This window comes from Cyanistes caeruleus, chromosome 15 (genome assembly GCF_971803275.1).
Source record: "Cyanistes caeruleus chromosome 15, bCyaCae1.hap1.1, whole genome shotgun sequence".
Taxonomy (NCBI): domain Eukaryota; kingdom Metazoa; phylum Chordata; class Aves; order Passeriformes; family Paridae; genus Cyanistes; species Cyanistes caeruleus.
The window spans coordinates 4,862,078-4,888,818 of record NC_141715.1 but is presented as its reverse complement, the minus strand read 5'-3'; the positions used below and the strand labels follow the sequence as shown (position 1 = coordinate 4,888,818).

Genomic DNA, 26,741 nt, shown 5'->3' with positions numbered 1-26,741 from the left:
AGAATTTGTGATAAATATTGTTCCATAGTGGATTCACTGGCATAGGTTTTCCAAGGCCTTATACCAGATTTGCAGTGCAGATTGAAATAATTATCACCAAAGATTTGATATATTCAGTAAAAAATTTATTTTATACACATTTTTTACCTCTACATTATATAGAATTTGAACTGATGACTGGTGAGTGCAATCCCAGAAGATTGAATCGAGTCAGTCACTGTTTTAGATGGGTATTAATAGAGTATATTTTAAAATTTATTTAATTTATCTTGAAAATTATTTTGATTTCTTTATTAATTTAGCATTTTAGAGGCAGATAGGGGCAGACAGGTCCCTGTATGAGAAACCAATCAGGAAAAAATCAACATGATATCATCGTGCAAATAATCAATAGGAGTCGCAGTCTGAGCGGGGTCTATCGAATTGTCTTCAAGGGCCTTCTCTAATTATCTGCAAACTGAATTAGCAAATTAGCAAGATGGTTTCACTAACATTTTTCTTTTTTTTTAGTGGCAGCTGCCTACCCAATTACATATATTCATTAGCTCTGGTATGATTTCATTAACCAGTGTACAATAAGTGCCTGTTAAGCAACTTGTGCTTATGTTCCTAGACAAGCAGTGATGCATCTTCTGCTGAGCATCCTCACCAGCTCACTGGGCTGCATAAACTGGGTTTTATTTATATTTTCAATTTCTCATTACTCGTGAGCAGTACCAGCTGAAGGGTAAAATGTAAGAAGGTAATTAAGCTGGTTACTTTAATTATTTTTTGTTTCAACTGTCCCTCAGAAGCACAAACCTGGCTAGCCAGGCAAATGGGCATTAATGAATGAAGCCACATAATTAAAGCATCTGTCACTGTCCTAGTGGGTCGACCAAAGGCTTGGATTGGCTGTGGAAAACCAAATAAGCCAGAGTTAATGTTCTCCTAATCCTTCACCTGTTGAGGTGACAGTGATGGGTAGCAAACATGCACCAATGAGCAGTAATGAAGTTGCTTTTAGATTGGTTCAGCACAGGTTTTTCAGGCTAATTAGGTAGACAAAAATGTTAATTTAATCAAAGGAATGTGTATTCATTAAAGATGGTGCATAAGATAGCTGAAGTGAAGAATTAGCTCAGTCAGGAGGTAAGCTGTAGTTCCTGATTAAATTGTCCAGATTATAAAGAGAATGATGTATTTATGTACAATTTTTTTAATTTTTTTTTATTTTTTTTAAGATGCAAGTCCATGGTTTTGTCTCTGTGTGTCAGAGGATCTACACCAGGGGTCAAAACTCTCTACCTGTATTCCTGTGTGTTTTGGGAGGGAGCTGGGAGTTGAGGACTCAGAAAAGGAAAGCAGGGAGGGAATGAGATGTTCTTTCTGCATTCCAGATGGCAGAAGCCACACTATCCCATTATTGCTCAAATGAGCTCATTACCTTCCTCCTCCCTGGGACCTGGTGTAGCAGTGGTGTAGCATGGCTGGGTTTGTCCCATTTTCCTCGGTCTTCTTTGGGCTGTGACCAATTTGCAAGACACAAATTGAACCATTTTGTTCATACTGTAGATGCACTGAGTGTCCTTTTGGGGCACATTAGGAAAAAAAAAAAAGAAAAAAGCAAGAAATACAGATTTTCAGGTGTTAAGATGTAAAATACAGTGAATTACCTTATCAGATTGTATCTCATCTAAACCAAATAAAAAGGAAAGGTGAATCTCAAAGATCACATGGTTGTGGTAGCACAGAAAATAATTAAAACATTGTCTTAGAAACTTGTTACAATTTTAACCTTCTCCCACCCCACATTCTATTTGGATTTTGGATTTAGATAAGCAGTGTGAATGACAGTTTATAGCTGGAGGATGAGACTATTTGGGTGCATTTTAAATATGGTCCTTGATCCCAAAACTGGCTGCCTTTATCTCTGTCCATCCCACCACACAGGGAAGCTGATGCTGATTGATGCAGCATTTCCCAGAACATGATGGTGTCTGTAATTGTACAACGACACGTGGTGACCCACGAGAAAAACATCTGGGAACAACAGATGTGGGAGCAGTCTGAGTGTTTCCCACAGGCAGTTCTGTGGGATTGGACAGGGCAAATATTATTTGGAACATAAATATTTTAAATAATTATATATAATTAACTGTGTAGTGCTTTAGATGAAAGAATAATTATCACCTATTGCTGTGGTAGGTTGTATCTGTTATATTTCTTTTAATGGCTGGAATTCTTTTATCTTATTCCTTCCAAGAGGATGGAGAGTGTTCAGTGGGTGTTATGGATCAGTTATTTATTTCTGTATAGAATGTGTGGTTGGTTGGTTGGTTGAGAAGATGTCTGGAGAGGAGGAATATTAGAACATGCTGTCATTCATGGATTGCTTTATATCATAATTTTCAGTGTAACAGTTAATGGGACTATTTTAATTTTTTTTTTATGTCTGTTGTGCTGTGAAGACAAGTTAACAATTACCTTTTTGATTGTTTGTTTGTTTGTTTGTTTAGTCCATGGTTTCTGGGCTTGGTCTTCTAGGAGAGCAGATGGTAGAAAGGAGATTGAGGTAGAAATTAAGGTTTCTTGTTATAACTCACAGTTTTTATGAATTGCAATAGAGGTTTCATTTCTGTGGTTAACCAGCATAAACAGTTTTCATTAGCATTTAAATTTAACATAATTTTCAGAAACACGAAAGTTCTGGTAACAGAAGTTGATGATTGATACTGATCTAACAATGAAGGAAGAAACAATTAAAATGCTGAAAGTGAAATTTGGGAGAGATGAAGATGAAGCTTTTTAATTTGGGATAAATGAATCAACAGCATGCGTGACTTTGGAAATGTAAAATTTTTTTTATGTTTATAAATAAATGGTCCTGCTGTACTGTGAGGTGTTAACAGAGCCTATGTAACTGGGACACGTGGGCAGAGCCAGTAATGCCTCCTCTGCCCAATTCCCAGTTAAGAGGGGACACCAAAACCATAATTTTATTCTTTTTCCTCAGATTGGCAAGGGCCATAGCTGGGAGAGCTGCAAGCTGCTCTGGTAGCAGTTGGGTGGGCATCCACACACACACACACACACACACACATATCCAAATCCCAGTTTCACTTGTTTAGAAGTTGAGAACTTTAACAGGTTTTCAAAATAAATCTGCAAAGCTTCTCTCTTGGCATGGGCTAGAGAATATTAGGGGGGAATGGGTATTTATGATATCTTTGCTTTGTTGATGGTGTGATAAAAATCTCCTTTGGGGCAGAGAGCTTTTCATGGGGTGAATGTTGGGTGAGGAGCTGCTGGGATGGGATCCCTCCTCCCATCACCAGCTCACAGCAGAAGTTTTAGGGGCTCCATTAGATATAACAGTAAAAGTTCTCAGTGGTTCAGTTTTCATCTGATAGAGGTGCCAGGAAGGGCTCCATTAGCTTAGGGAAGAAATGCTGAGTAGAAATATATTCCAATGGAATTTACCAGTTTTAAAAACATTTATTGCTACAGCTTTTTCTTCAGTCTCAGCTCTAATTCTTTTTTTTCTCACCTTTAATGTGGAGTCTGTGTTACATGAAAAAAAAAATTACATTAATTCTTTTTTTTATGAAGTTGCACCCTAAGGCCTTAACTTCTTTTCAAATATTCTGAAGTTATCGATTACTTTATTTCTCTTAAATACATTTCAGTGTTGGAGAGGGATGCCAGCATATTACTCATTCACTGCTGTGTTTTATTATTAAAAAGGTTTCGTTTCTTGCTGTGATGACTGTCCCAGGTCTTTGTCAATTGTTCCTTGCTGTTGTTTTTCAGAATTGCTGTAGTTTGTGAAAAGAAAGGTATTGGCTATGCTGCCTTTCTGTTAGCAGAAGCTATAAATATCAAAATGTGAAATGGTAAGGTACTGGTTTGAAATTTGTACTAAAAGGCTGTCAAAAAAAATCTTAAAATCATTTGGAAAGGAAATAACCCCCCCTAAAATTTACAAAACGTCTGTCATCATGAGAGTATCATCCTGGGATAATCAGGTCAAATATAAGCTGTTCTTTCCATCTTAATAAATGGGTTGTATAAAAAAAAATGATGACATGGAACATCTTTGGCCAAGTGCAGCAATAATAATAACCAAGTGTGCTTTATTGCAAGGAAGAAATGTTATCACTCCAATTACCCCATATAGGAGATTTGAAAAAATCCTAATATGAAACAATTTAAGCATAGCTATGAGGTTATTATTTCAAAACTAGATGTAGTCAGTTACCAGCAATAGATGGTACAGCTTAATTAATGGCTGAAGTACATGCAATCTCCAGGGGTCTGTCTGCACTGGTGTTTAGGGCCATATTATAACTCAAGGTAATTGAATAGTAATTAACTAGAGTTAATGAACGTGCATTCTTGGGAGGACACACAACAGTTAATGGATCAGCCTGGAATGAACCACAATTAAACACACACCCGTTTGTTCTGCTGAACAAGCATCTACTGAATGTCCACACCAGGATACATAAGGCCATTAATTAATTTGAATTCACAGACATTCATCTCTACTCCCATTCCAAGTGAAAGACACTCTGTAAGCAATGCAAGGGCAGCTGTTGATGTTTCATGACTATACCAATTTTAGATATTGCCCCTGTTAACCATGGCACAAGCTTTCCTTAACTGTGGCTCTGTAAGACAACGTGAGCAATAAACAGGAGTTTGAGGTCTGTGAGGTGGAATTCATGTTGCATTAGAGAACTAATTGAACTAAATTGGAGGCTGGCTTTCACCAGAATTTCATGCAGTGGGGAGGAGAAAGACCATTTCAGCAGAGCCAAGCTCCCCTTTTCCACATCAGCTTCTTCCAGATTTGGATACAGGCAGCATCTAACCACTGAACCATCAGTTCAAAGAGAAACTGATTGCCAAATGATTTCTCTTTGTTCTGAAAAATAAAAGGCTGTTCTATGCAAAATTCCTTGGGTGATTATAGGGACAGATAAGATTTTTCCTGGAACTTGAAGAACACAAATATTTGAACGCAGTCCCAAACACTGCTGGGAGCCAAAACATGGAGAGCTCGCAGACTTAAGTGACTCTTTCTGAAAGATTTATGGAGAGCTTAACAAGACACTAATAATGTACAAATACAATAGCCAAAGGAAAATTTAAAATGTAAATGTATATGTAAGTTGTTTGCATTATCCAAAAGTTAAGTAAAGTTTTGTTTAAGGTGACCTTGGGTTTTCTTTGGGACTTTAACTTGTTTAAAAATTGAAAAGGTAAAGGTTCCACATTAAATTCTGCGATAAATTAACACAATTAATGTGTTTCATTTCAGCTACCTGCACGTCATTCAGGGACCTGTCTTGAAAGAGACAAATTAATTACTAATAAGAATTTTATACCCTGCTATTTTCTCTATTTACTGATGTTACTTTCCAATGCTTTTCCAGAAATACTTAGTCTGATATTTAAGTGAAGCTATTATTATCTTAAATTACATAAGATTTTCTTCCCTCATGGTTGTAATAGAGGAGGATGAAAGTAAAAAAAAAAAATAAAACAAAAAAATAAAACCTTTAGCAGGACTTTAACAAACTCACTGCAGAATTTCATAGTGGATATGGAAAAGTTGAAAAAGCTGAGACAAAAAAAAATTGAGATCAGAGAAATGCTGAACAAGGGAGGGTTTGAGTCAGAGATTATATTTTTGGCTGTGTATAGCCTCACTGTAAATTTCAATATTTCTATGAAATATTTGCCCTAGACACATCAATGAGCTTTGAAAATACAGGTTGTTAATGAGTTGCAGCTGAATCCCAATTTTCTTTCTGTTTATTTTTTTGAGCAGTAGAAATACTCCCTGTGTCTATATAATTAGTGTTTAATGTTTGTTTTCCTTCAGTAGAGTCTGCCTTTTGAGATATTCCTTTGGTTCTTTCATCGTTTCACAAACATTAAAATTCTGCCCAAAATAACTCAAACTATCCTTAAGTTATATAGAGAGGATTTTCAGCTCTTTTCAAGCTTAGTCTTTAAAAAAGTCTTTCAAGTTACAAAGACTTCCACTGCCTCTTTATAAGAACAGTGGGGTTTTGGGGAATTTTTTTTATCTTTTATTTTAGAAAGGATGCTGTTGACCGTGAGGAAATACTTAAACAAGCTTTTCATTTATTAGAAATACCCTGTATTTAGGCAATGTCTTTCATTTTGAAGAAATTCTAGGACTTCTGACAAAGTTGTGTGACATTTTGACCTGCAGTATTTGCTGCTTGCTTTTGTTAACAAATGTTGGGAATAAACATTATGACATAATCTCTAAGCATTAGATGGATAAACATGGTTTTCTCAGGAATGTCTCCTACAGGCTACAGTAATTTGGAGCATCAGTTAAAGGAAGAAGTTTTTGTCAGGTATTTCATAATTTTTCAATTGTTTCATAAAGCAGATAAAGCAGAAAGCATCCCATAGGAAAGCATTCTGGTGAGCTGGTCCCATTCCCCATCTTAGACATTTATTCCCTATTTTTGATGTTTTTTGAGGATTTCCTAGAGATATGCAGTGTATTGCACTGTTGCCAAGATTGCTTGTTTCTTTAAGACCCCACCAATAACTGAAAGGAACAAATTGGATTTTTTTTTAATAAACCTTTCATGAGAAAAGAGCCATGATACGTAGCCACAGCCATAGCTATGAACTATACATTTTTTACTGCGTCGACAAAGACAGACTGGAAAGAACCAATTAGAATAATTAACATTTGGACTAGTACTTCTGCCTTGATAACAAGTCACTGACCACATTTAGCACAGTTACTCTAATTAATAGTCCCATTCAGGGAAGATATTTATAGGTGCAGTATTTTACCCAAGCATGTAAGGACTTCACAAGGTACCCGACAGCTGGCATTGAGTAATACATTCAAAAGTATATCCCCAGTAATCCATCTCAATTCCTCATTTATTACCTTTGCAGCTTTCTAGCACTTTTGTCAATAAGATATTGCTTCCAGCAGTTCTACTTTATTCTTACATTAATATCCCAAATTTATCATAGGGTTCTAAATTTCCTCTGGTCACCAAAATGTCCCATTGAGCCATTTAAGCTCCCTGAAACTCCGTTCTTTATCGGTAGCCTGGGAAAAATATTTTTTGCCCTCTATCCCTGAGTGCTTTGAGATTAAATTCACTAACATTGTCAAGCAGGTCAGCGAGGAAAGCCAAAACAAGAGAGGAAAATGTTCAGGGTTTAGGTGGATGGAAGGGGAGGAGGTAGCAGAGGTGCAGAGCTCCGGTCGCAGCCGTGTCCTGGGCAGAGCTGCAGATGTGCAGGGAGGGACTGAAATCCCCTGGCTTCAGGCAGACTGCAGGCAAGGTCTGGATGCTCAGCAAAGGACAGCCTAAGGGAAATGCAGGTGTTAACCTTGGCATGTTTGGCTCTGTGCTTGTTGTTCTTTTAATGGGTAAAAGTTCCTTCTCCAGCAGTTTGGTTGCTAACCAAGTGCAGCAGTTGGTGATGATGTGTCATTATCCCCCAGAGGTCTTTTCCTGTGGAAAGAAATATCTTATTCAGGCAATAACAAGCACAGGCTGCCAAAACAGCCAAAAAGCTGTGAGGAAAGTCTTGGTTACCCTTGGAGCCCAGACTGGAACATGATGAAGAGCTGAGTTGCCTCTTGCTGCCTCTGAGCCAGCCCTGCTCTGCCTGCAGAGAGCTGTGTGGAGGAGCATCGCTGTCACCTCCCAGCCAGCAGCACTGGCTAACCAAAAACATTTCACCAGGTTCATTATTTTAATGTTAATTTAACGTTTTTTAACTTAGCCTGATGCTGTCTCCCATCTCCCTGCCTGCAAGCATGCCAAGCACAGGGGCAGCCTCTCCCTAAAAGGGCTGCAGCCTCCTCCTGTGCTGGTTTGTTTGTTTTCTTTGCAGAGGTCCCAGGGAGCCTAACCAGGAGCTTCTGCCAAAGCTTGCAGACACCCAGTGGAGAATAAAACGTGTTTAAACTGCTGGCATCACATGCTCTGCTCACCCTTGCTCATTCTGCCAGGCTGGAGGGGAGGGAGCATCACTTCTGACTCATGAGGGTGCTGCTGCTAGACTGTGCCCAGGAGCAGCATTTGGCCTGCAGGAATGCTCAAAGGTTTTTCACTATAAAGGAAATCCAGATCTGAGATACTTAATATTTATTTCAAAAGAATTTTGTAATTTAAATAATCTTAGTGCTGCTGAAGAAGATTTTTAAAGCTGAGGTGAGGTTGCACGCAGTGGATAAATTAATAACTATGCAGGTTGTGAGTCACTGCATTTGTTTCTGCTGGTGTCATGTTTCAAAAAGGAGCAGAATAAGGAGGAAATGCTAATATCCCCAAAGAAGACTCATTTCTGCAACGAAGGGGCATGCAGAGCTGTGCTCTCTAAAGGCCAGAGCACAGTAAGAGCAATCATTTCCCTGTGGCTTTAAGACCCTCTGTTTAAAAAAAAATATTTTAAAAAGCTGCTGTCTCTTGCTCTGTTGTCACTTGCTGATGCCAGCTGTATATTTTTGCATGTGATTTTTGGCTATTTCAGGTAACCACCTGACTTTCACACACATAATATTGTATTCCTGAATTCTAAGAGAATCTCTTGGCATCTAGCAAAAGTCCCCTATGACTCAGTAAGCACCCACTCAATAAATAATTTGAAATTAAAAGCATCCCACGCATGAGTTCTGGATACCAAAAAAAAAAAAAAAAAAGAAGCCTTATTGCTTTTATTTTCCTCAGAAAGTAAACAGTGGGAAAATCATCTCACTGTTGCTTTGCAAATGTATAATGTGCCATGATGATACTTTCGGATATTTCATCAGAAAGTTCTGTCTCGCAGGAGGCTTCTGGATTTGGGTTGATGGCCAGCAAGTTCCCAGTTCCCTTGCTGTTTAATCAGCATTGATTTTAGTCTGGTAAACACTTCTGAATGTGCATTAGAAAGCTGTGAGGAATAAAAGGGGCATTAAGCATGATGCACCTTCTGGCAAGGAGGCAGAGGGATGCACACTGCAGGGAGATGAGAGAGTAGCTGGAGTCAGAATTACTGGCATTTGAAAGTTGCTAAAATTAATCTGTTGTTTCTCATGAGCAGGATATTTATGGTTTCTCAGCTGCAGCTCTGTCACACAACAGGCTGTGAGAGACAGACTTTGGTTGTGCTTCCCTTGGCACAGATTTCTCGCGTTGGTGGATACCTGACTTTGTGCCTCAGTTTCCCCTTTGAGGGGAACCTGGTCTAGGGGGGGTTGAAATGAGATGATCTTTAGGCTCCCTTCCAACCCAAACCATTATTTCCACCAGTGATTTCCTCCTGCTGCCTCAGGGCCAGGTGCCAGGTGGGTGTAAATTGATGGAGCAATTTGAAATCAATAGCTGCACTCCATGGATCACATCTCATTCCTTGCCCACCATTCCTGGTGGTGAGGGGCCCTAAACATACTCATACATTTTCCTCTATGAATAATTATTTACTGGCAATTGTTCAAATAGCAATAGAAGCAGTATCCTTATTTCAGCCTCTCTGGGAGCAGCACTTTCAGTTCTCTCATTTCTTTGCTGTCCCCAGAGCCTTTCTCACTAAAATCAATGTCATAGACACACTGTAGATAAGTCTGGAAGACAGTTTAAATTATTTTTCTGTATATTCTGATAGTGAAAAAGCAAAATAATATATTTTTTGTGACAAATACAGCTAAAAAAATTCAGTGGTAGTTCTTTTGCCATGAGGGCAGTTTCTTAACCATGGGACTATGGATTCCTCTTGAAAAAGAGAATTTTATTTTAAAGGAAATTACCTACCTGTGTAAATAAATTGAACACGCTCTATCTCCTGTCTCTTACTGAAATTATGAGTCTTGATTAAAAAAAATAAAAAGTCATTAAGATAATCCCTGAAGTCACTCTATCTGGATATAGTTGGAGTCACGTTTTTTAAATATACTTAATTTCATGATATCTGCTTATTGGTTTGACTGACAACCTGTTTTCTTTCTGAGTCCTGTTGCACTTTTAGTGCACTTTGCACTGAGCTCCAGGTTTACTGCAGCAATCTAAAGGCAACCAGAAAATTCCTAAGTCGCCTTTGAAGGTGACTTCATCCACAGCAGTGAGTAAGAAGCACTTCCAGGGAGTGATTTGGGTTCTAGATGAACCCTTTTGCCATTTTCTCTCCCCTGACTGCAGAGGTAGCACGGGGTGATTATCTGCAAGTGCAGGCTCATCAGTTAATGCCTGGTACTGTCTAAATGGGGGCTCAGCAGTGATTTACTGAGGTGCATTGAAAATATTGAAATTGAAAATATTGCTCCCCGCCCACCCTGCTTTCTGCTGGCTTTTGGAAACAGAGGAGGTAATAGTGGAGTGAGTGAAGCAACAGGAAATATGCACTGACATCATGCTTACCCCCCTTTGGAGGCTGGGGTTGTCATGGCAGGGAGTTTCTCACACTGCTGTGGGGTTGGGAGGGTCAGTGCAGCTCCAGTCGTGTCCCCACAGCCTGAAAATCCATCTGTGGGATGGGATCATTAAATGGGATCATCATCACAGCCTGAGGGATGGGACCTGGAGTGCTCACAGCCCTGCTGGCTCTCTCCACCGCTGCTTTGAGCTCTCTTGGGTGTTGGGGTGAGTTTTGGGGGTGTTTGCATGGGCCTCCTTTCTTTGCCCAGACCTGGTGTTACGCTCTAATTCGTGTCCCTGAGTTGTTCTGGCATCTTCACATCAGACAAAAGTGACCCAATAATTGGCCCCATTTCTGAGCTCACCTTCAGAAACACCACAGGAGAGCTGCTGCTTCCCTCCTCACGCTGCCAGGCCTTAATCTGCAGCTTCACTGCTGGTGGGGGGAACTGCTAAATGCTGTATTGGTGAGAGAAATCTTACTTCAGAGTGTAAGGACAGAGCACAAAAGGGATCCACTAACATAAAGGGAAAAAAAACATTAAAAATTCCTTCTTCTCCCTGGAAACTTCTTCCAGCTCTGTAAAGATGAGTGAGTCCAGTCAGCCTTGGTGTAACTTGGAGCAGCAATGCCACAGAGGACTTTGTGTCCAAGATCTCTGTAGTCTGAAAGAAGAAGTGTTTGTTCTATCCTTCATTTGGTGATTGACAGATTATCATAGTTAAGGAGCATTAGGCCATAATTTATAAGAACTCTTTCTGCACCCTGTGCATCAGTGAGTTTCTGTGTTGGTTTTGTTATTAAATCACTGCATTAGAAGACTGCTTGCTCCTACGAGTATAAAAATCTTTTTTTCCCACTTCTGAGTGAACACAAATTTCTGCAGGATGGGACTTTTCCCTTTTAGTTAGCATAATTATGGTAATGAGCTGGAGTAAAAAAGATGGAGAATTCCAGGGACACATTTGGAATGTATGTTGATGGTAAGATGTGAAACCTTACTATTTGTGTTGGAGAAAAAAAGCAGAAGAGTGCTCAAGAGAGCATGGCTCATTTTATAATGCTGCAGTGCCAAAGTGCTCTGTAACAAGGAGTTGGAGGACTGAAAGCCAAGTTTCCATCTCTTCCCTGCTGTACCAGTGGAAAGGGAAATCATTACCCTAGAGAGGAATTCTGCATGCGATGGCTGAGTTGTAGTAACAATGCTAGGATTCATAATCATTTCCCCAGAAGGTCTGCTAATCTTTTTCCCTGCAAAATGTACTCTCAGATGGGGTGGCTTAATTCCCCAAAATCCTAGTTTTGTGGTGCCACACCTGACCACACTTTGAATAAGCTCACTAGCACTTTGCTTTGGAAAGTAATACCTCCTGCCTAGAGTAATTCCAGCACTATGCAGTAAATCCAGAGCTGAGCTTTCTTCAAGCTCTGGCTGAAGGAATTGTTTAGAAATTATTCCAGCACTAGTTTGGAATTGTTTCAGTTGGTGAGATTTAGTTGCTTTGGTCAGTTGTAGCTTACTTGAAACAGTAATTGGAAAATCACATTTGAGCCTGTTCCTCCTGCTCATTAAGACTTTTTCCTTAATCTCCACTACAGCAAATTTATCAGTGACTTTTCCCTTCCACATGAGCTTCATGGGGCTCTTTGAGTACCTTTTGTCATAAATGGTGTTGGCTCTGGGGTCTGGTCAGTGAGGAAGGAACAGACAGAGAAGGGTGCTGTGGGAATGTGCACATGGAAATCATCCCTAATGCTGTCCCTAATCTTGTGAGCCTGATGGGAATGAAGCCAAGATGTTCTGCATCAAATCTCATTGCTGTGGCTGGGATGTCCTCTCAGTTCTTGTGCTCTTTTTGGGGCTGTGCTCTTCCCTCTGTTTCTGCAGTTTTGTCAGTAGAGGAGCTCACAAAACCCGGAGTTGCCATTGGGAAGGAAGGGCTCTGAGCTTTGCAAGAGCTTTGTTAGGGCTGAATTTTACATTAACCATCATGGTCTGCAGGCAGTTTCCTTTGCTTGCACAAAATTCCTTCACAAGCCAGAAACCTCCTGCCTTTCCTCTAGCTATCACAAATAACTTCATACCCATGGAAGGAGCTAAAAGTGCCAACAGAGCTCATACAACTTTAACATCAGCTTGCAGAGGTATTTTTCCAGTGGGTGACTCCCAGAGCTGGTCTGTGTTCATTTAAATCCATGTCTCCTGCGACTGATGGCTGCAGCAGAGATTATTTAGAGGTGTCTCCTCACAGGCTGTCGTGAGGTTCTGGATGGAGCCTTCTGCAGGGAGCAGTGATTGCTGCTCTTGCTCCATTTATAATGTGGTTTTAGTGCACCACATAGCTGCAGAATTTTAGCTGTGCTTCACCAGCATCTCCCTCCTTCTCTGGAGAAGGATATACTCTGTCCCACAGTGATCCAAGGCACTTGGGGTCACCTTCCTTCACCCCCTGAAGTCTCAGCACAGTTTTTCCTGCCCTGGGCCTGTCACCTTTAGAGGCAAATGCCACCAGTAAGGCATCAGACAGGGAGAGCTGAGGTCAAGAAGCAGAGGAAGAGGAAGGTGATGGCAGCTGTGGACATGAGACCTCACAGTACAATCCACAGGTAATCCTGGATCTGTGCACACAGGTCCTGGATGCTGTGTAATGCTACATTGCCTTGGTTTTCTCTGCTGTCCACACAGACTTGAGTCTGTACATGAGGTCTCAAAGCAAGGTCTTAAGCCAGAGGAAGGAGTTTTCACACATTATCTCTGTTATATCTTACCTCTGTTGCTCTGGGCCAAGCTGTGTAACCAGATTTAACTTCATAGGACTGGTGCTGCTGGTAGATGGCTTCCATAGGAAAATATTGCTGCTGATCCACAGCTGGATACTGGGATCCTTATTAAGATGATGAATTAGCTGAAGAAAATGAGGAGAAGGAGGGAGGGCAGATGCAATTAAAACAAGTTCGAGGCTGTGAAGAACTGGCAATGATGTGTTCTGTACCTGGAATCTGGAAACATTTAATGTCAAGTCAGAGAGAAAAGGACAGCACAGATATCTTCCCAGGAGGGGAAAAAAAAAATGAGGTCACTTGCCTTTGCTGAGGGTTTTTTCCTAACTTTGGATGTATTGAGCTGTGTAATAACTTGCACATATCTGGAAGCAATGCAGAGCACAGCAATCAATAATACAAGCAACGATAATCAGGTGTTTCAGCCATCTGACACAAGCAGTCTCCAAAGATAATTCTCTCCCACAGGACATTGCTGAACATAACTTCAGTTTATTCCTAGCAAAAAAAAAATAAATGCTTACCTGCTGTGCAGAGACAAACCTTGCCAGCTATTCTCCTGAAAACTGGAAAGGATGGAGGTGCAGGGAAAACCAGTGGGAAACACCCACTGGAGCTGGTGGTGGCCAGCAGACAGCTGGAGCAATCTGTCACCCGTCACCAGTGTCCTTAAAATCCTTAGAAAGACCTCAATAAGCAGGAAATTTGTTCAGCAATGCCAGGAGAGGAAGCACAGAAGAGTTTCAGGCTGCATTTCGTGTTTGTAAAGGACAAAGGATCCTGGCACCAAGGGACACTGAATGTGTGTCAGCATCACCTTGGTTCTTGAGTAGGTTAAGCTGCAGCGTGAGCACAGCCTGGTCTAACAAAGCTGCCCATGAATGAGACAGCACTGAAAATTCCCCCTGTCCCTGTGTGGAATCAACCCAGATCAGTGCAGCCAGTACCAATCCAGGTATTTATTGGAGAATTATAGAAAAGTTTGGGTTGAGAAGGATCTAAAAGACCATCGTGTTCCACCCCCTGCCATGGGCAGGGACATCTTCCAGTACCCCAGATGGCTCCAAGCCCCATCCAGCCTGGCCTTGGACACTCCCAGGGATCCAGGGGCAGCCACAGCTTCTCTGGGCACCCTGTGCCAGGGCCTCACCACTCCTAATTTCTTCCTAATATCTAATCTAAGCCTACTCTCAGTTTTAAGCCTTTACCACAGGAGTTACATGTCTCTGGTAAGGGTGGCTGTCTAATTCTGTTAGCTGGATCTTCCTGCTACCAGCCTTGCAATTAAAAGTAAAATTAAAGTAACCCAAATTGTTAAAAAGTAAAACAAACACAAGCTGGGCTTTAGCCACCTGTATGGCCACAAAAAGGTAGAGGGGAGCTTTGGTGATCAGACACCATCAGTGCTGAGCTCTTCCCCTAACAGTAATACCATCATTCATAATTGGCTGTAAAAATGAGATGCTTCTCAAGCTACTAAAATTCAAAATTCCTTTCCCATTCAGCATCACCAAAATGACATTTATGTGTTTCAGGATTGCTATCCCCTTTCAACCCAGAGCAGTCAGCAATAGCACATAAATTTTTATGCCTGTCCACTACAAGGCACTGCATAAAAAGAGAGAGGGCATAAATGATGTAATTGATGTGAAAGTTTTTGCCGTGCCCTCCCAAAAAGCAGAAAAATTCAAAGCAGGTGGTGATGGAAGGTTCCCAACTCTGTGCCTCCTATTTGGAGCTTGGCTCCTGGGAGCTCCTACGAACCTGGCTTGTGCCTGCACTGTAAAGTCATTCCCTCTGCTGAGGAGTCTGTTAGTAAAAAGGAGAGAAACAATGATTTTCAGATGGAAGAGTATGAAATAATCAATACCTCTCCTTATTCACAAGCAGAAGAGTGGCAGATAAGGATATATACCAATCACAGACACAGTGTTTAATAAAACATCTTGGTCTTTGTCACTCTAGGCAGTTTTCTGCTACATTTTATAGGTCACAGTCCATGAAATTTCATAGGAACTTTCATATCTATTCTCTGTAGCAGAATATGACATTTATTTGTTATTAAACCATATAATTTAGGGAGGATGAAGATACTTTATCCAAAACAACATGTGAAGTAGTCTTTCCAACAATGATTTCTCTCTAATGTATCTGTAATTTGGGACCTCTGTATAATCCTGTGAGCTTCTTTTTTTTTTTTTTTTTCCTAATGGAAAATAATAGAGGAATATAATTTTCTAGGTGTTGTATTATAAGAAGCCAAGATACTTGTCAAAAGGGTACAACCTTTGCTTGTTTTTCCACCTGCTGACCCAGACTGTCACCACAAAAACCTGTCAGCTTTAATCATGAGAAACATGACAGTGCTACGCATTGATCCACTCCCAAACACCAGGAATTCAAGAGGGGATGTGTGGTGGGCACAGCTTTCATTGCTAATGGCAGATGCAGGAGGACAGAAAGGTGAGGGGGGGGTGGAGGTTGAGATTGGTATTTTATTGCTTTTTTCTTAAAGATTGAGAAAGAAGCATGGGGAAATGCCTCTTTCTCTCCAATCCAGTGGGTTTGTAAGAGGATACACCAACTTTGATTAATCAAATGTCCCCTTGGTGTTTTGGTTGTAGTACCTTGTCCCGTAGGCCTGACACCTCTTTTGGGATGTGTAGGACCTGCTGGCTGTCAGCTAAACTTCCTTTATGTACATTTTTATATGTAAAAATCCTTTGGACCACACTTGGGAGACAGAGGGTGAAGGAGAGAAAGAGAAACACACAAGAGAAGAGCAGTGTGGGATTTTGGGTCTGTGTCATTACAATAGAACAGAGTTGTGAGACATCAAAATTCCTGGTTTGTCACAGTTCCAGTGGTGGCTTTACAAGTCCCTTTTTATCCCTGGGTCCATATTACTGGAAATATTACTGGAAAAGCACTGCCCCACTTCAGCTGAGGAGCAAGCCCTGGAGGGGTCAGCATCACTGTCCACAGAGTTGGTCCTTCTTGCAGCTGCTTGGGGCACACAGCTTGCCTGACCTGCAGCTTTTCTTAGTAAAACCAGAGAAGACACTGCTATGTGAAAGCCCTCAGGGCTTGTAACCTTACTGAGATAATCTATTTTTGGGGAAAAAAGAAAAAAAAAACTTGTAGAGATTTTTTTTAGCAGCCCAAAACGTGTGAGGGTCTGCAGATAGCTGTAATAATTCCTGCTCGCTCAAATCACAAAGTACACTGCTATCAAAATTTAATCTGGGCTTTTTGGAGCATAATCATATTTCACTCATTTTTCTCCATACTTTTCTTGAGATAAATGAACCTCTTCTGTGCCACAACCAACCCAGAATTCACAGGCCAATATTTTACACCTAGGGCCAACAAATGTGGGGAGTGGCATTTTATGACCCATCTCAGTAGCATTTCCAGCATCTGTCTCTCAATTTGCTTTCAGCCTGCAGTTCAAAATGAGATGGCAGTGGTCACTTTATCAGCCAGCATCACCTTTGTTCACAAGACACCAGGATCTGGCAAGAACAGTCTTAACTTGGCAGGGAATGGCACTTCTTGGAATGGGAGAGCTCTGGCAGGTGCCCAGTGTTGCTGCTGAGCCCTGCGATGTCTCTGATTTTCATCCCTCCAAATTCAGGCCTTTTGGCAGCAGTTCATGGAAATCTGTCTGGGTTAGACCTCCACTCTCTTGGAGAGACACTGATTCCTCGTCTGGGGCTGGAGGTGCTCTTGCAGTGGGAGGAAGAGGAAGCAGACAGATGGGGTTTCATTTTTGCATCTGGATTGGAAAGCATGGTAGATGTAGATCCAAATACATGTGGTATTCCTGGATTTTCCTGGTCTCCTCTTGATCTTTTTATGCCTTCTACCCATGTCCATTCCCCTTTCCCATAAAATCCCCAAAACAGCTGTGAGTTAAGCATGGAGTTGCTCATGTTACTCTCCAATCCTGGTGATTTCAGTCAATTTTTTGCTAAAAGATATTCTTCAAATCATCTTTTTCTCAGAAAAAAAACAGTTTACCTCAATCCTTGCAAACTTTGACAATCACTCTGAATCTTGGAAATAATACCTTACACTTGATGTGGTTTTGATTATAGATGTACTTGTGCAATTCCCTACCCACACTGTTTCTTACACATCCTTTCTAAGCAATTATAGCCTAAGTGAAGATAAATCCCTCATCTTAATAAAAGTTAGAACTTTCGTGTGTCAGAGGTGAAATATATTTTGGTACAGTTCTCCTCTGTGTGAGTGTACCTGTACAGATATTAATCAGACACTCTTTACAGGGATTTGCTATCAATGAGCAGGTATATTATTATATTATAAAGGCAGGCAGTGAATATTAAAGTGAATAGTTTCCTGTTAACACAGAGAATCACTGCCTCTCTGTGAGTAGAGAATGACTTAGCTTAAAGGAACATCTTTCATCTGTGTAAATGGTTTACTGGGGGGCATTGCAGATAGTTCTGAATAGAAATATTTTTTGCACAGAAACTGAGCTACAAGGATAACACAAGTAATTTCATTCTCTAGTGCCTCCCAGTGCTATACATGTTATCATCAGTGGAAAAAAAAAAAAACAGCTATTGGCAGCCTGGTGAATTTAGTAATTGTAACTAATAGGGTTGTTTCTTTTTACTGTCTTTCAGGATGGAATGGGGAACCTGAGGATCACAGAAAAGGGTCTGAAGCTTGAAGGAGATTCAGAATTCTTGAAACCTCTCTACGCCAAAGAAATCAGATCAAGACCAGTAAGTTTTTGGGAAAAGATAAGGTTGTTTCTGTAGCCCTAACAGGAAGAAACCATGAAGTGGCAGGGTGACGTGGCTACTGAAGAAGTTGCTTTGGCCATTGGCCTCTCTAGACAGATGCAGTTTGGGGAGCCAGGCTTTGAGGACTTCATCCAGACACTGAATCCTCTGGGCAGTTCCAGAGTTGATACCCATGGCTCTGGTTTGTGTAAGCCACAATTAAAACTATTCCAGGACCTTTGAAGTTTCAAACTTTGTTTTCTTTTGAGGTAAATCCTAAACAGCCCTCAACTGGAGGACCTGTTATTTCTGAGGCAGAGGGATGGCAGTTCTGAAATTCAGCTCACTTTTAACCAGTTACAGCTTTTCTGTGTAGCAGAGAGGTGGTGCCTTGGCACAAGGGCCTGATCTGTTGTTCATTAGCACAATGACCCCATATTATGTATTCAGCCCTATTTCATGTTGGTTTAAAATTATGTGTAGTTAAAATTCAATGCTGCTAAGAGTGACTCCCTGACAAAAGTGGCAAGAATATTAACTACTGGAAATGAGAAAGAACCCAAGTGTGATTGAAATAACATTTTCATAGCAGCACTTCATTGGCTGTTGGTGACTTTTGCTCTTTCTAATGCAATCCTGTATGTTCTGAGCAGCTTTAAAATAACTGAAACAACTACAGAGTTTCCAGGATCCGTGTCAGAAGATATAATCTGTCTTATTTCCTGATCTAAAGTGTTAATTTGAGTCAGATACCAACCTTCCCTTTTGAAAACAATGGCAGATAGCTAATTAAATAAACTTAACATCCTTTTATCTCAGCATTTCAGTGCTCTTGTAGAAATTGGAACTTGGAGCATAATGAACAAAACAGCCAATACGATACCCCATTTAATTATTGAAGGTTGTAACCTCTGTAAGATGGCTAGGAATTGATTTGAACAAGCATAATAACTAAGGAAGAAAACTTAATAAGAAAACCTTCATATCTATAAATGCTTTCAGCCCTGAATTAAAACGGAACCTGTAAAACCTTATATGTCATTCACCTTTTAATATAAAATATGTGGGAACCAGGTGCAGCAGTTGGTTTGATAAATAGACTGACAAATCACTACCTACGTTTCTTTTTCTCTAGTAACATTGATGGAAATAATATTTGATTGCTAAGAGAAGTGAGAACTACTTCTTGCTACTGGGGAGTTTACTGTTTTCATATTATCATATTGATCTACATTTTAATACGTCAGGGAGTGCAAAAGGTGTCCCTTTCCTGAGGCTCTGAAAGTAATTTCCACACCATTGACAGATTACTGAATGCAGGGAGCAAGAAGTGTAAGGTAAGGCCTGTGTGTGTTCCTTGCTTCATCCCCCATCCAGGAGGATTTTGCTGTTAGCTGCCAGCCAGGAGGTCTGATCTGGAGCAGATCTGGAACCTGTGGGAACCACACAGTTACACAAACCATGCACATTGTTCCTCTGGCTTTTGGAGTAAACTGGAATAGCCTGTGCTGGCTTTTGGGTTGCTTGTGGTAACCCTGGAATTATTTTTGGGCTGGGGGCAACAGCAGAGATCCTACTGCATTCAGATAACTTCTGCTTTCTTGTGCTGTGTGTGAATTTGGCCTCTTGAAAGCAAATGAAAGGGCTGCAGTCAATCAAAGGTTTACAGTTACAGGATATTTAAAAATATTGCTAAATAATCAGCACTGGATCTTTTTAAAGAACAGTAGTATGACCTAGTGCTGTCTTGGAGGGAAGTGTGGTAGCAGTTCCTGAACCTGATGAACATTGTTAAAATAAAGTGCCAAACTCAGAGCTCAGTAACAGATGAACATCCATACTAATTCTAGAGTGATCTTCTCTGGGTTTTCAGAAGTGCATAATTCAGCTTTAAATATGTGAAGAGTAACAGAAGCAAATATGACAAATAACATAGTAAAGAGCATCCCAGGAATAATCTGACACATACAATTTTTCATATGTTTAATTAAACAACCTAAGTGACGTGTACACTAATAAAAAATGGTCTCATATAAACGCCAAAGAACTTTTAGATGCTGGTTATTTATAGAAGAATTTAATTTATTTTCTTGAATAAACACAACAAATTTAACTTCAGTATTGTTCTGTGTAGTGGGTGAAGGAGCATTGCTGCTGCCTGGAAAGGGCAGGGAAAAATCACTTCTTGTGTAAGTGGCTTCAGTCCCATGAGTTCTATGTACTGGATTTTCCCATTCATGTGTCTCTGTGGTGCTGCTCCCCCATGTGCTGCAGAGCTGGGAAATCCCTGCCAAAATACCTCCAAAATGGGAATTGTGATTATTCTTGAAAGCTTGAATTTGTCACTGGTGCCTCTCCTTTGCTGCATCTCTTGAATCCCAGGAAGTTGGTAATTAAAATTACACACAGAATTGCTTTCCTAGGAGCTCTGCCTTCTGTTTTAATGATAGTTTTGGATTTCCACTTAAAAGGGTATTTGTTTTTCAAATTGATTTGGCTGGAAGGGAAGATCAGGGGTTAGAGAGGAGGAAAAGCCCTCAAATGTCATCCCAGGAGACTGCTGGGTGGGCACCTCTGAGCTTCTGTAGTTTGTGCCTTGAAGAGCCCTGCTAGGTCCTGCTCCCTTCATCACCTTACCAGACAGAGCAGCTGTCTTAGATGTGCTTCTCCTTCCAACTGAAATTCCAGATTTTAGCAGAAGGATTGGATGGATGTGGTCTGGTCCCAGGCAGAGAAATCACTGACATGAACTGACTTCTCAAAGCTGCTTCCAGCCAGTTTCTTTCTGCATCTGACACCCCCAAGATTTGCTTTCTTTTTCCCTCACCCTCCCAGGAGTGCCCCCCCTAAATCCCTTCAGGTTTTATGCAGAGGAGAGGGTGTAGCCTTTTTTAAAGAAAGGAGATGGATGTGTTCCCTTTTCCCAGACTGTTGAGAGTATCCTGAACTCCCAGCTGAACATATTGCACACTGAGCAGTGGTTTTTTTCCATGCCACTTGCATGGAACATGAGCATCTTGCTGCCTTTAATTAAGAAGATAACTGGACCATGAAGTATTGCCTGTGTAAATAAAAGTGATTTGTTCTTAGTCAAGGAGGTGCATTAGGAATTCTCACATTTCTTTACTTGCAGATAAATTATGAAGATTATTAAAAATTGGAAGGGTCATCTATAAACCCATCTGTAGCTCAGCTGCACTGTCACTCTCAAAATGTAGCTGTCTTTCTAACTGTTGTAATTTATTGTGGACTATCGTGTGAACCATCTGCTTGCTTATAAATCAGACCAACTTTGACTGAAAGTTGTACACAGCAGTAGGAATCGTTAATTTTATGTCCTGGAAAGTAGTGGCAACAGTTTAGGGGACTTCAGTCTTCATTGCCTTAATTGGAATAGAAATTTAAAACTGGAAATTTTCCTGCCTATGTTGAGATGAGCTGCTGAGAAGCAAGTTGCTTGCAATTTAGAGTTAGCCCAGATTTAGCTTTCTTAGTGCAGTTGGGATGTTTTGAAGCCTGGCACATCCAGGTCTGTAAGTAACTTGAAAGGGGCAAGACACAGAACAAGCTGTGTGCATTTTCCATCCAGATAACAACAGAAATAAAATCCTGTGCTGTGATTACACAGGAAAATCCAGTGAATTACTTCTCTCTGGAGCTGTCTGACAACCAATGAGATGATAATCTCAGTTTCAGGAAGCAGAGAAAGACATTGCCATGATAGGATTAGGATGGGTTTGCCCTTTCAATGTTCATTTCAAGTGCATAGATAGGAAAAAAAATAAACTCAGTTTTCAAATGTTTACACCTGGGCTTTACTTTTTTTACACTGAGCATTTTTAAAGACAAGAGTATGGATTTGCCTGACAACTTTGAGTTTGCTTCAGTGAGAAGCACTTGACTGGGGTCCTGTCCCTTCAGCTCTCTTTCAGACTCTGCTATTGATGGGTCTGGGAGCACAGCTAAATGTGGGCACCAACCTTTCTACCTGGGGGAGCTCCAAGTTCTGCTGTTGCACAGATATAAAGGGATGGCAAAATTCTCTGAACAGATTTTGAGGAGATTTTCAAGTGTCTTTATAAAGAGATCTCTTAGTGTATATAGCTGGTTTCATGGTGAAGGTCTGCTTCCTTTTATTTTTAATCAGCTAAAAAAAAAAAAAATAGTTCAAAAGCAAAGCCTGAGGCAAAGGACTGTGTCTTTTTGTAATTTTCCTTTCTTTGGGGCATGTTAGAGGTCTCTGTCCTACTCAGTGTGGCAAGGAGTGTCTCTGACAGCACTGTGCTTGCTCAGGTTGTTGGAGCAAACCTGCCCTCATTTGAAGCCATGCAAAATAAGTGGTGACTCCAGTGGAAGGAGGACTGGGGCTGTCATTAACACTTGGCTGGGATTCTGCAAGGGCATCTGTTTGGCCTGAAAAATTCACAGTTCTGAATTAGGGCTGATAACTGCTATTCCCTTTACTGGTGTTTAGTAAGTTCTTATCAGCATAAAAGCTAGACCAGCAAGTGCATAAAATATGTTTCCCTGTCCTTTGCATTCTCCCCAACCAGTATTTGAATGATAGAAATTTTAAAGGAAGCTTTTAAGAGTGATAAATAATTATTTTGCCAATGTACTTGTCTCACTGTTCAGTTCTGGAATAAAAGTGCTATAATTTAAAAGCACAGAAGCACTTCTGTAATGGCCATATTCTTTTGTATTATTTGCTCTGCAGGTATACCTGCCTCCAAGCTAAAAATACTGACTGCAAAACAATAAACCATGCATTTGGATTAAACAGTGACATGTGCCCGCAGTGGGGCATACCTGCCTCGTAGCTGTAAATACATATTTATAAGCAATATAACATACTAATTTGGATAAAAAGGGAAAGCAGATGGCAAGATAATTGCAACTTTGTATGGGGCTCAAACTGGGTAGTAGAAATGTAGCTTTTAGATAGATAGGGTGAAAGCAGGTTGCTATTTTTTGAGGGAGAAAGCAGAATAATTCCTTTTCTTCCTTTGTCAAAGTTCACAGAGAAATAAAAGGACATTGATTTACTTCCTGGTGATTTGGTCTAGAAAAGTGCTTAAGGGTTTCAGCGTGTTCACTGAAACCTTCACAGGGTGGAAATGAGGAAATGCAGTTTGTCTCTCCATGCTGCCATCACTCAGCTGTCCCTGCCTGCTCCCACCACCTCTGCAGCCATTGCTCCTCCCAGCATTTCACTGTTCCCTTGGGCCTGGTCCTTCAGAGAAGAGAGGAATCTGCTGTGATTCGGAATTCTGTGACACATCTGAGCCTGTGGGAGCTCCTGCCAGCTCTGCAGTTGTTGGTCTCCTGGCATTGGCCTCTGGGGCAGTGCAGCTGCCACTGTAGCTTCAGGTAGAAAAGTCTCCCACTCCCCAAGATCAGCTTCTGCAGCACCTCCTCTGACTGCATCTTCATGGCTTGCTTTGGCTGAGTTTTGGATCAGAAGATGACAAAAACATCGAGGTTGCTGTGGATCTTGGCACAGCCAAGACAAACAAGCTTCCTGCAGCCATGCCTGGCCATCTCCAGTCCCCCCTGAAAGGTTTGTTAATCATCCTTGTGGCACCACTCTGGTGCTGTGTTAGATTCCAATATTCTTGGGCTGTAGATGTCTCTCAGCTGGGTCAGTTTGAGTCTTGCCTGACTCAGAGAGAGATCAGCAGAGGAGAGCTGGCAGTCAGGGGGCCTCAGTGGAAGAACAAGTTGCAAAAGGCATCATTTTGGCAGAAACACCCTCACTTGACGTACAGATACTTTTGCCATCGCTGTCCAAAGCAGATCTGAGTCTGTGGACAGCAGTAGGCTGTGAGTGCCCAGTGGGATTTATAAAACTGCTATGCTCTCCAATAATAAATTTCATTCTGAAGCAATGAAATCCAGAGAGCCTACTTCAGTCTGAACCTTGGCTGCCCCAGCACTCTGGGGCCAGTTAGTGGCTCTGTGATATTTCCAGAGTGCTGAAGAGGTGAAAGTTAAGTAAATTTTGCAGCAACTACGAAAATATTTCCTTTTACCTACATAGTAAAATTGGTCAGAAGTCTCTCAGCTTTGAATTTTGCAGGGAATTTTTTAGGCTGGCTGAAAGACTGTGACAAATAACAGAATTAAATCCTGCTATGCCTATTCCTGGTTGTTTCTGTAAGGAGCTGGTGTTGTGTGCCCCACATTGAGAGCACAACAGGGAACTGAAGTATCCCACCAGCTTCCAAATCAGAGCATCCCAAAGATGTGCAAGAAGGGAAGCTCTGATGTAAACAAACTTTCAAAAATAACTCCACAAGTTGCATTTCAAAGCAAAATCTCATGGAAACTGCCTATGGCATTTTAAAAAGGATTTCATTAGATGTTGCTAACTTGTCATAAGATCTCTTAAATGGAAGGGTAATGGCTCATAACATTTGTAAGCTTTTTTAATTTCATGCAATATGAGCAGTGTAATCAACACCTATTAAAGCAAATCAGCTGTGCCCAGTGGGCTACCTACCTCAGCTTTTGTCTAGATTTGCATTTTGGGATCACCTCTGAACTAACCCTGGCAACCACGTGTTGGTGGTTCCTTACCCTGACATCAGTGGAGGCTTTGTGTCCAGAAAATGTGATGTGATCGTTGTGATATCTGACCCCATAAGGAGCACAAGCACTTTATACTCAGCATTTTTCACCTTCTTGTGGGGGACTTTGAAGCTGATGTAGAGAAGTTAACAGCTATGGAGCCAAACATGAAGGAGACAGAGAATTTCCCAAATGATCTCTCGATGTATTTTGCTTTTTCCCTTTGACAAGTAAAATTTCTTGCTTGAGATGCTCGTGTGAGGGGAGAGAAACTGTTCAGATCATGTCTTGTTTTGCTGCTCTGACCCGATTCCCACCTCCTCTTCATTCTAAACATTTGCAGCTGGACCCTGTGGCAACAAAAACCAGTGATGGGCATCCCAGCTCAAAGTGAGCTCTGTGGGCTCTCAGCTTTTGCATTGAATTTTTCCACAATCCCAGAAATCACTTTTATTTCAGCTGTGAAAAGGAGGACAGTGGGGCACAGAAAACATGAGCTACTCTGGGGGCTGCATTTCTCTCTCTGAAGTGCAAAGGCTTTGAGTTTAAGGATTTACTATGTCTAGACATTGCTGCTGACAGTCAGGATCCTGGCTGCTTTGTAGAGGCTGAGGTACAAAAACAACTTCTTAATACTAAAAATGAAAAAGAAATAAAACTTGATGCGGTCTGGGTAGAGGGAGGATAGAGAAAAATAGAAAATGGAAACACTGAAAGACAAATAGGAAGATCCAATTATAAAGAAAAATTATGTTTTCCTCATGTTTCCAAGAAGCCTGAAGAGCAGAGCTCTGTATCTTCTTACCACAGGACAGCAAACGCTTCTGCAACTCTTCTGCTGATCAAAACGGTTTGGGCAGGAAAGTTATGTTTTTTGTAAGGCAGGAGTTGACAAGACAAGCTGTGCTGTCATTAGAAAGTGCAGGCACAAAGAACTGGTTTTGCAGACAGCTCAGTTCATGTGTTCTTTGATCTATGACAGGAAAGCAAAGTCAGATTTTCCAGGTTCCATTCACCAGTTGCTATACCTCTTTGATTGTTTTATTTCTAAATAACGGATGTTGTACTTGGAGAAGGAAGAACACAGGTAAAAACAAGAGAAATTTAAATTTACTCCTTTTCTATTAGGACAAATTTGTTGAGGGTCTTGGGAAAACTAACTTGCTGCTCTTGAAAGAAAAAAGTACCATTTCTTTGGCTTTTAAGATCTTCCTGGTTGGAACATGTTTCCTATAACAACACATGCAGTAAAAGTTGTTCTTCTTGGGGGGTGGTGAAAGAAAGTGGTTTCCATGGCTCCCGTTTTTTTGTTGTTTCTTTTTTTCTTGATTTACTCTAGGTTTGCAGTATAAAATGCTACATGTCCATTGATTTCCTCCTGATGTTCTGTACTTCTGAGTCCCATTGGATTTTTAGGCCTGCTTCCAGCCTGGCCTGGAAGTTTTCTGAGGCAGGTTGTTTGAAGTACTAGCAGGAGCCTGCTCCTCCTTTTCCCTCTGAAACAAAAAGAAAACTTAAAGTGCTTCAGCTCACAGTATTTCTTCCTTGATCATCTATCAAACACAAGCCTTGTTTGCCATCCTTGCATAAAACTGCAGGAGATTCCTCACTTTCAAGTCTTAATTTTTTTGTCTGTGGATGAGTAGAGCTAAAACCTCCTTGGCTTTTGCCTCTGCACCCCTGGGGTTCCCCAGGGAGCATCCAGTGCTGCTGTCATCCACATTTTCCCAGCAATATCCCTTCTAAGGACATCTTTTTTTGGAGAACTCTTCTTCATGGTCTACCAGGGAAGGATTTTTTTTAAGTTTATTTCAGATTCAGCAGTGGTTTGTAAGTAACTGTTCATGAAAATGCTGAGGAAATGCCAAGATTTCCCACTGTATCTTAGTCAGTGCAGGTTACTTTGTTGGATTCTTGATGAGTAGTCTATAACTAGACACTTAAAATTGCTTTGATGACCTAGGCTTTATATTTTTCTTTCCAGCTGCAGCTTGATACTCTTCTTCTAGTTCCTTCTTCTCCTTCAGCAAAACAAAATGTGATGCCAGTGGTTCTCTCTTGATTTAGACAAGGGGCTGATTTGTGATGGGGCATCCAATGAAGAAGAGTGGTGAACATCCGAGTCCTGATTCTCTGCTAAGAAGGCAGCAGCAGCTGCAAAAGCTGTGGCACCAGGAATGGGTGGTTACTGATTTGGGGAGAAGCTTTGCTGCTCACTGAATCATCTGTGTTGCA

General features: G+C 40.9%; 1 protein-coding gene across 14 annotated transcripts in view; it reads left to right on the top strand.

Moving 5' to 3' along the window:
- The window catches only part of SGCD (sarcoglycan delta), a 301,761-nt gene that overhangs the window by 208,225 nt on the left and 66,795 nt on the right, over window positions 1-26,741 (top strand). For all 14 annotated transcript variants that reach the window (XM_086852001.1, XM_086852006.1, XM_086851997.1 and 11 more), the window contains one exon: window positions 17,835-17,936. In XM_086852001.1, coding sequence (XP_086708127.1) covers window positions 17,835-17,936 — 102 coding nt within the window. The remainder of the gene's footprint in view (window positions 1-17,834; window positions 17,937-26,741) is intronic.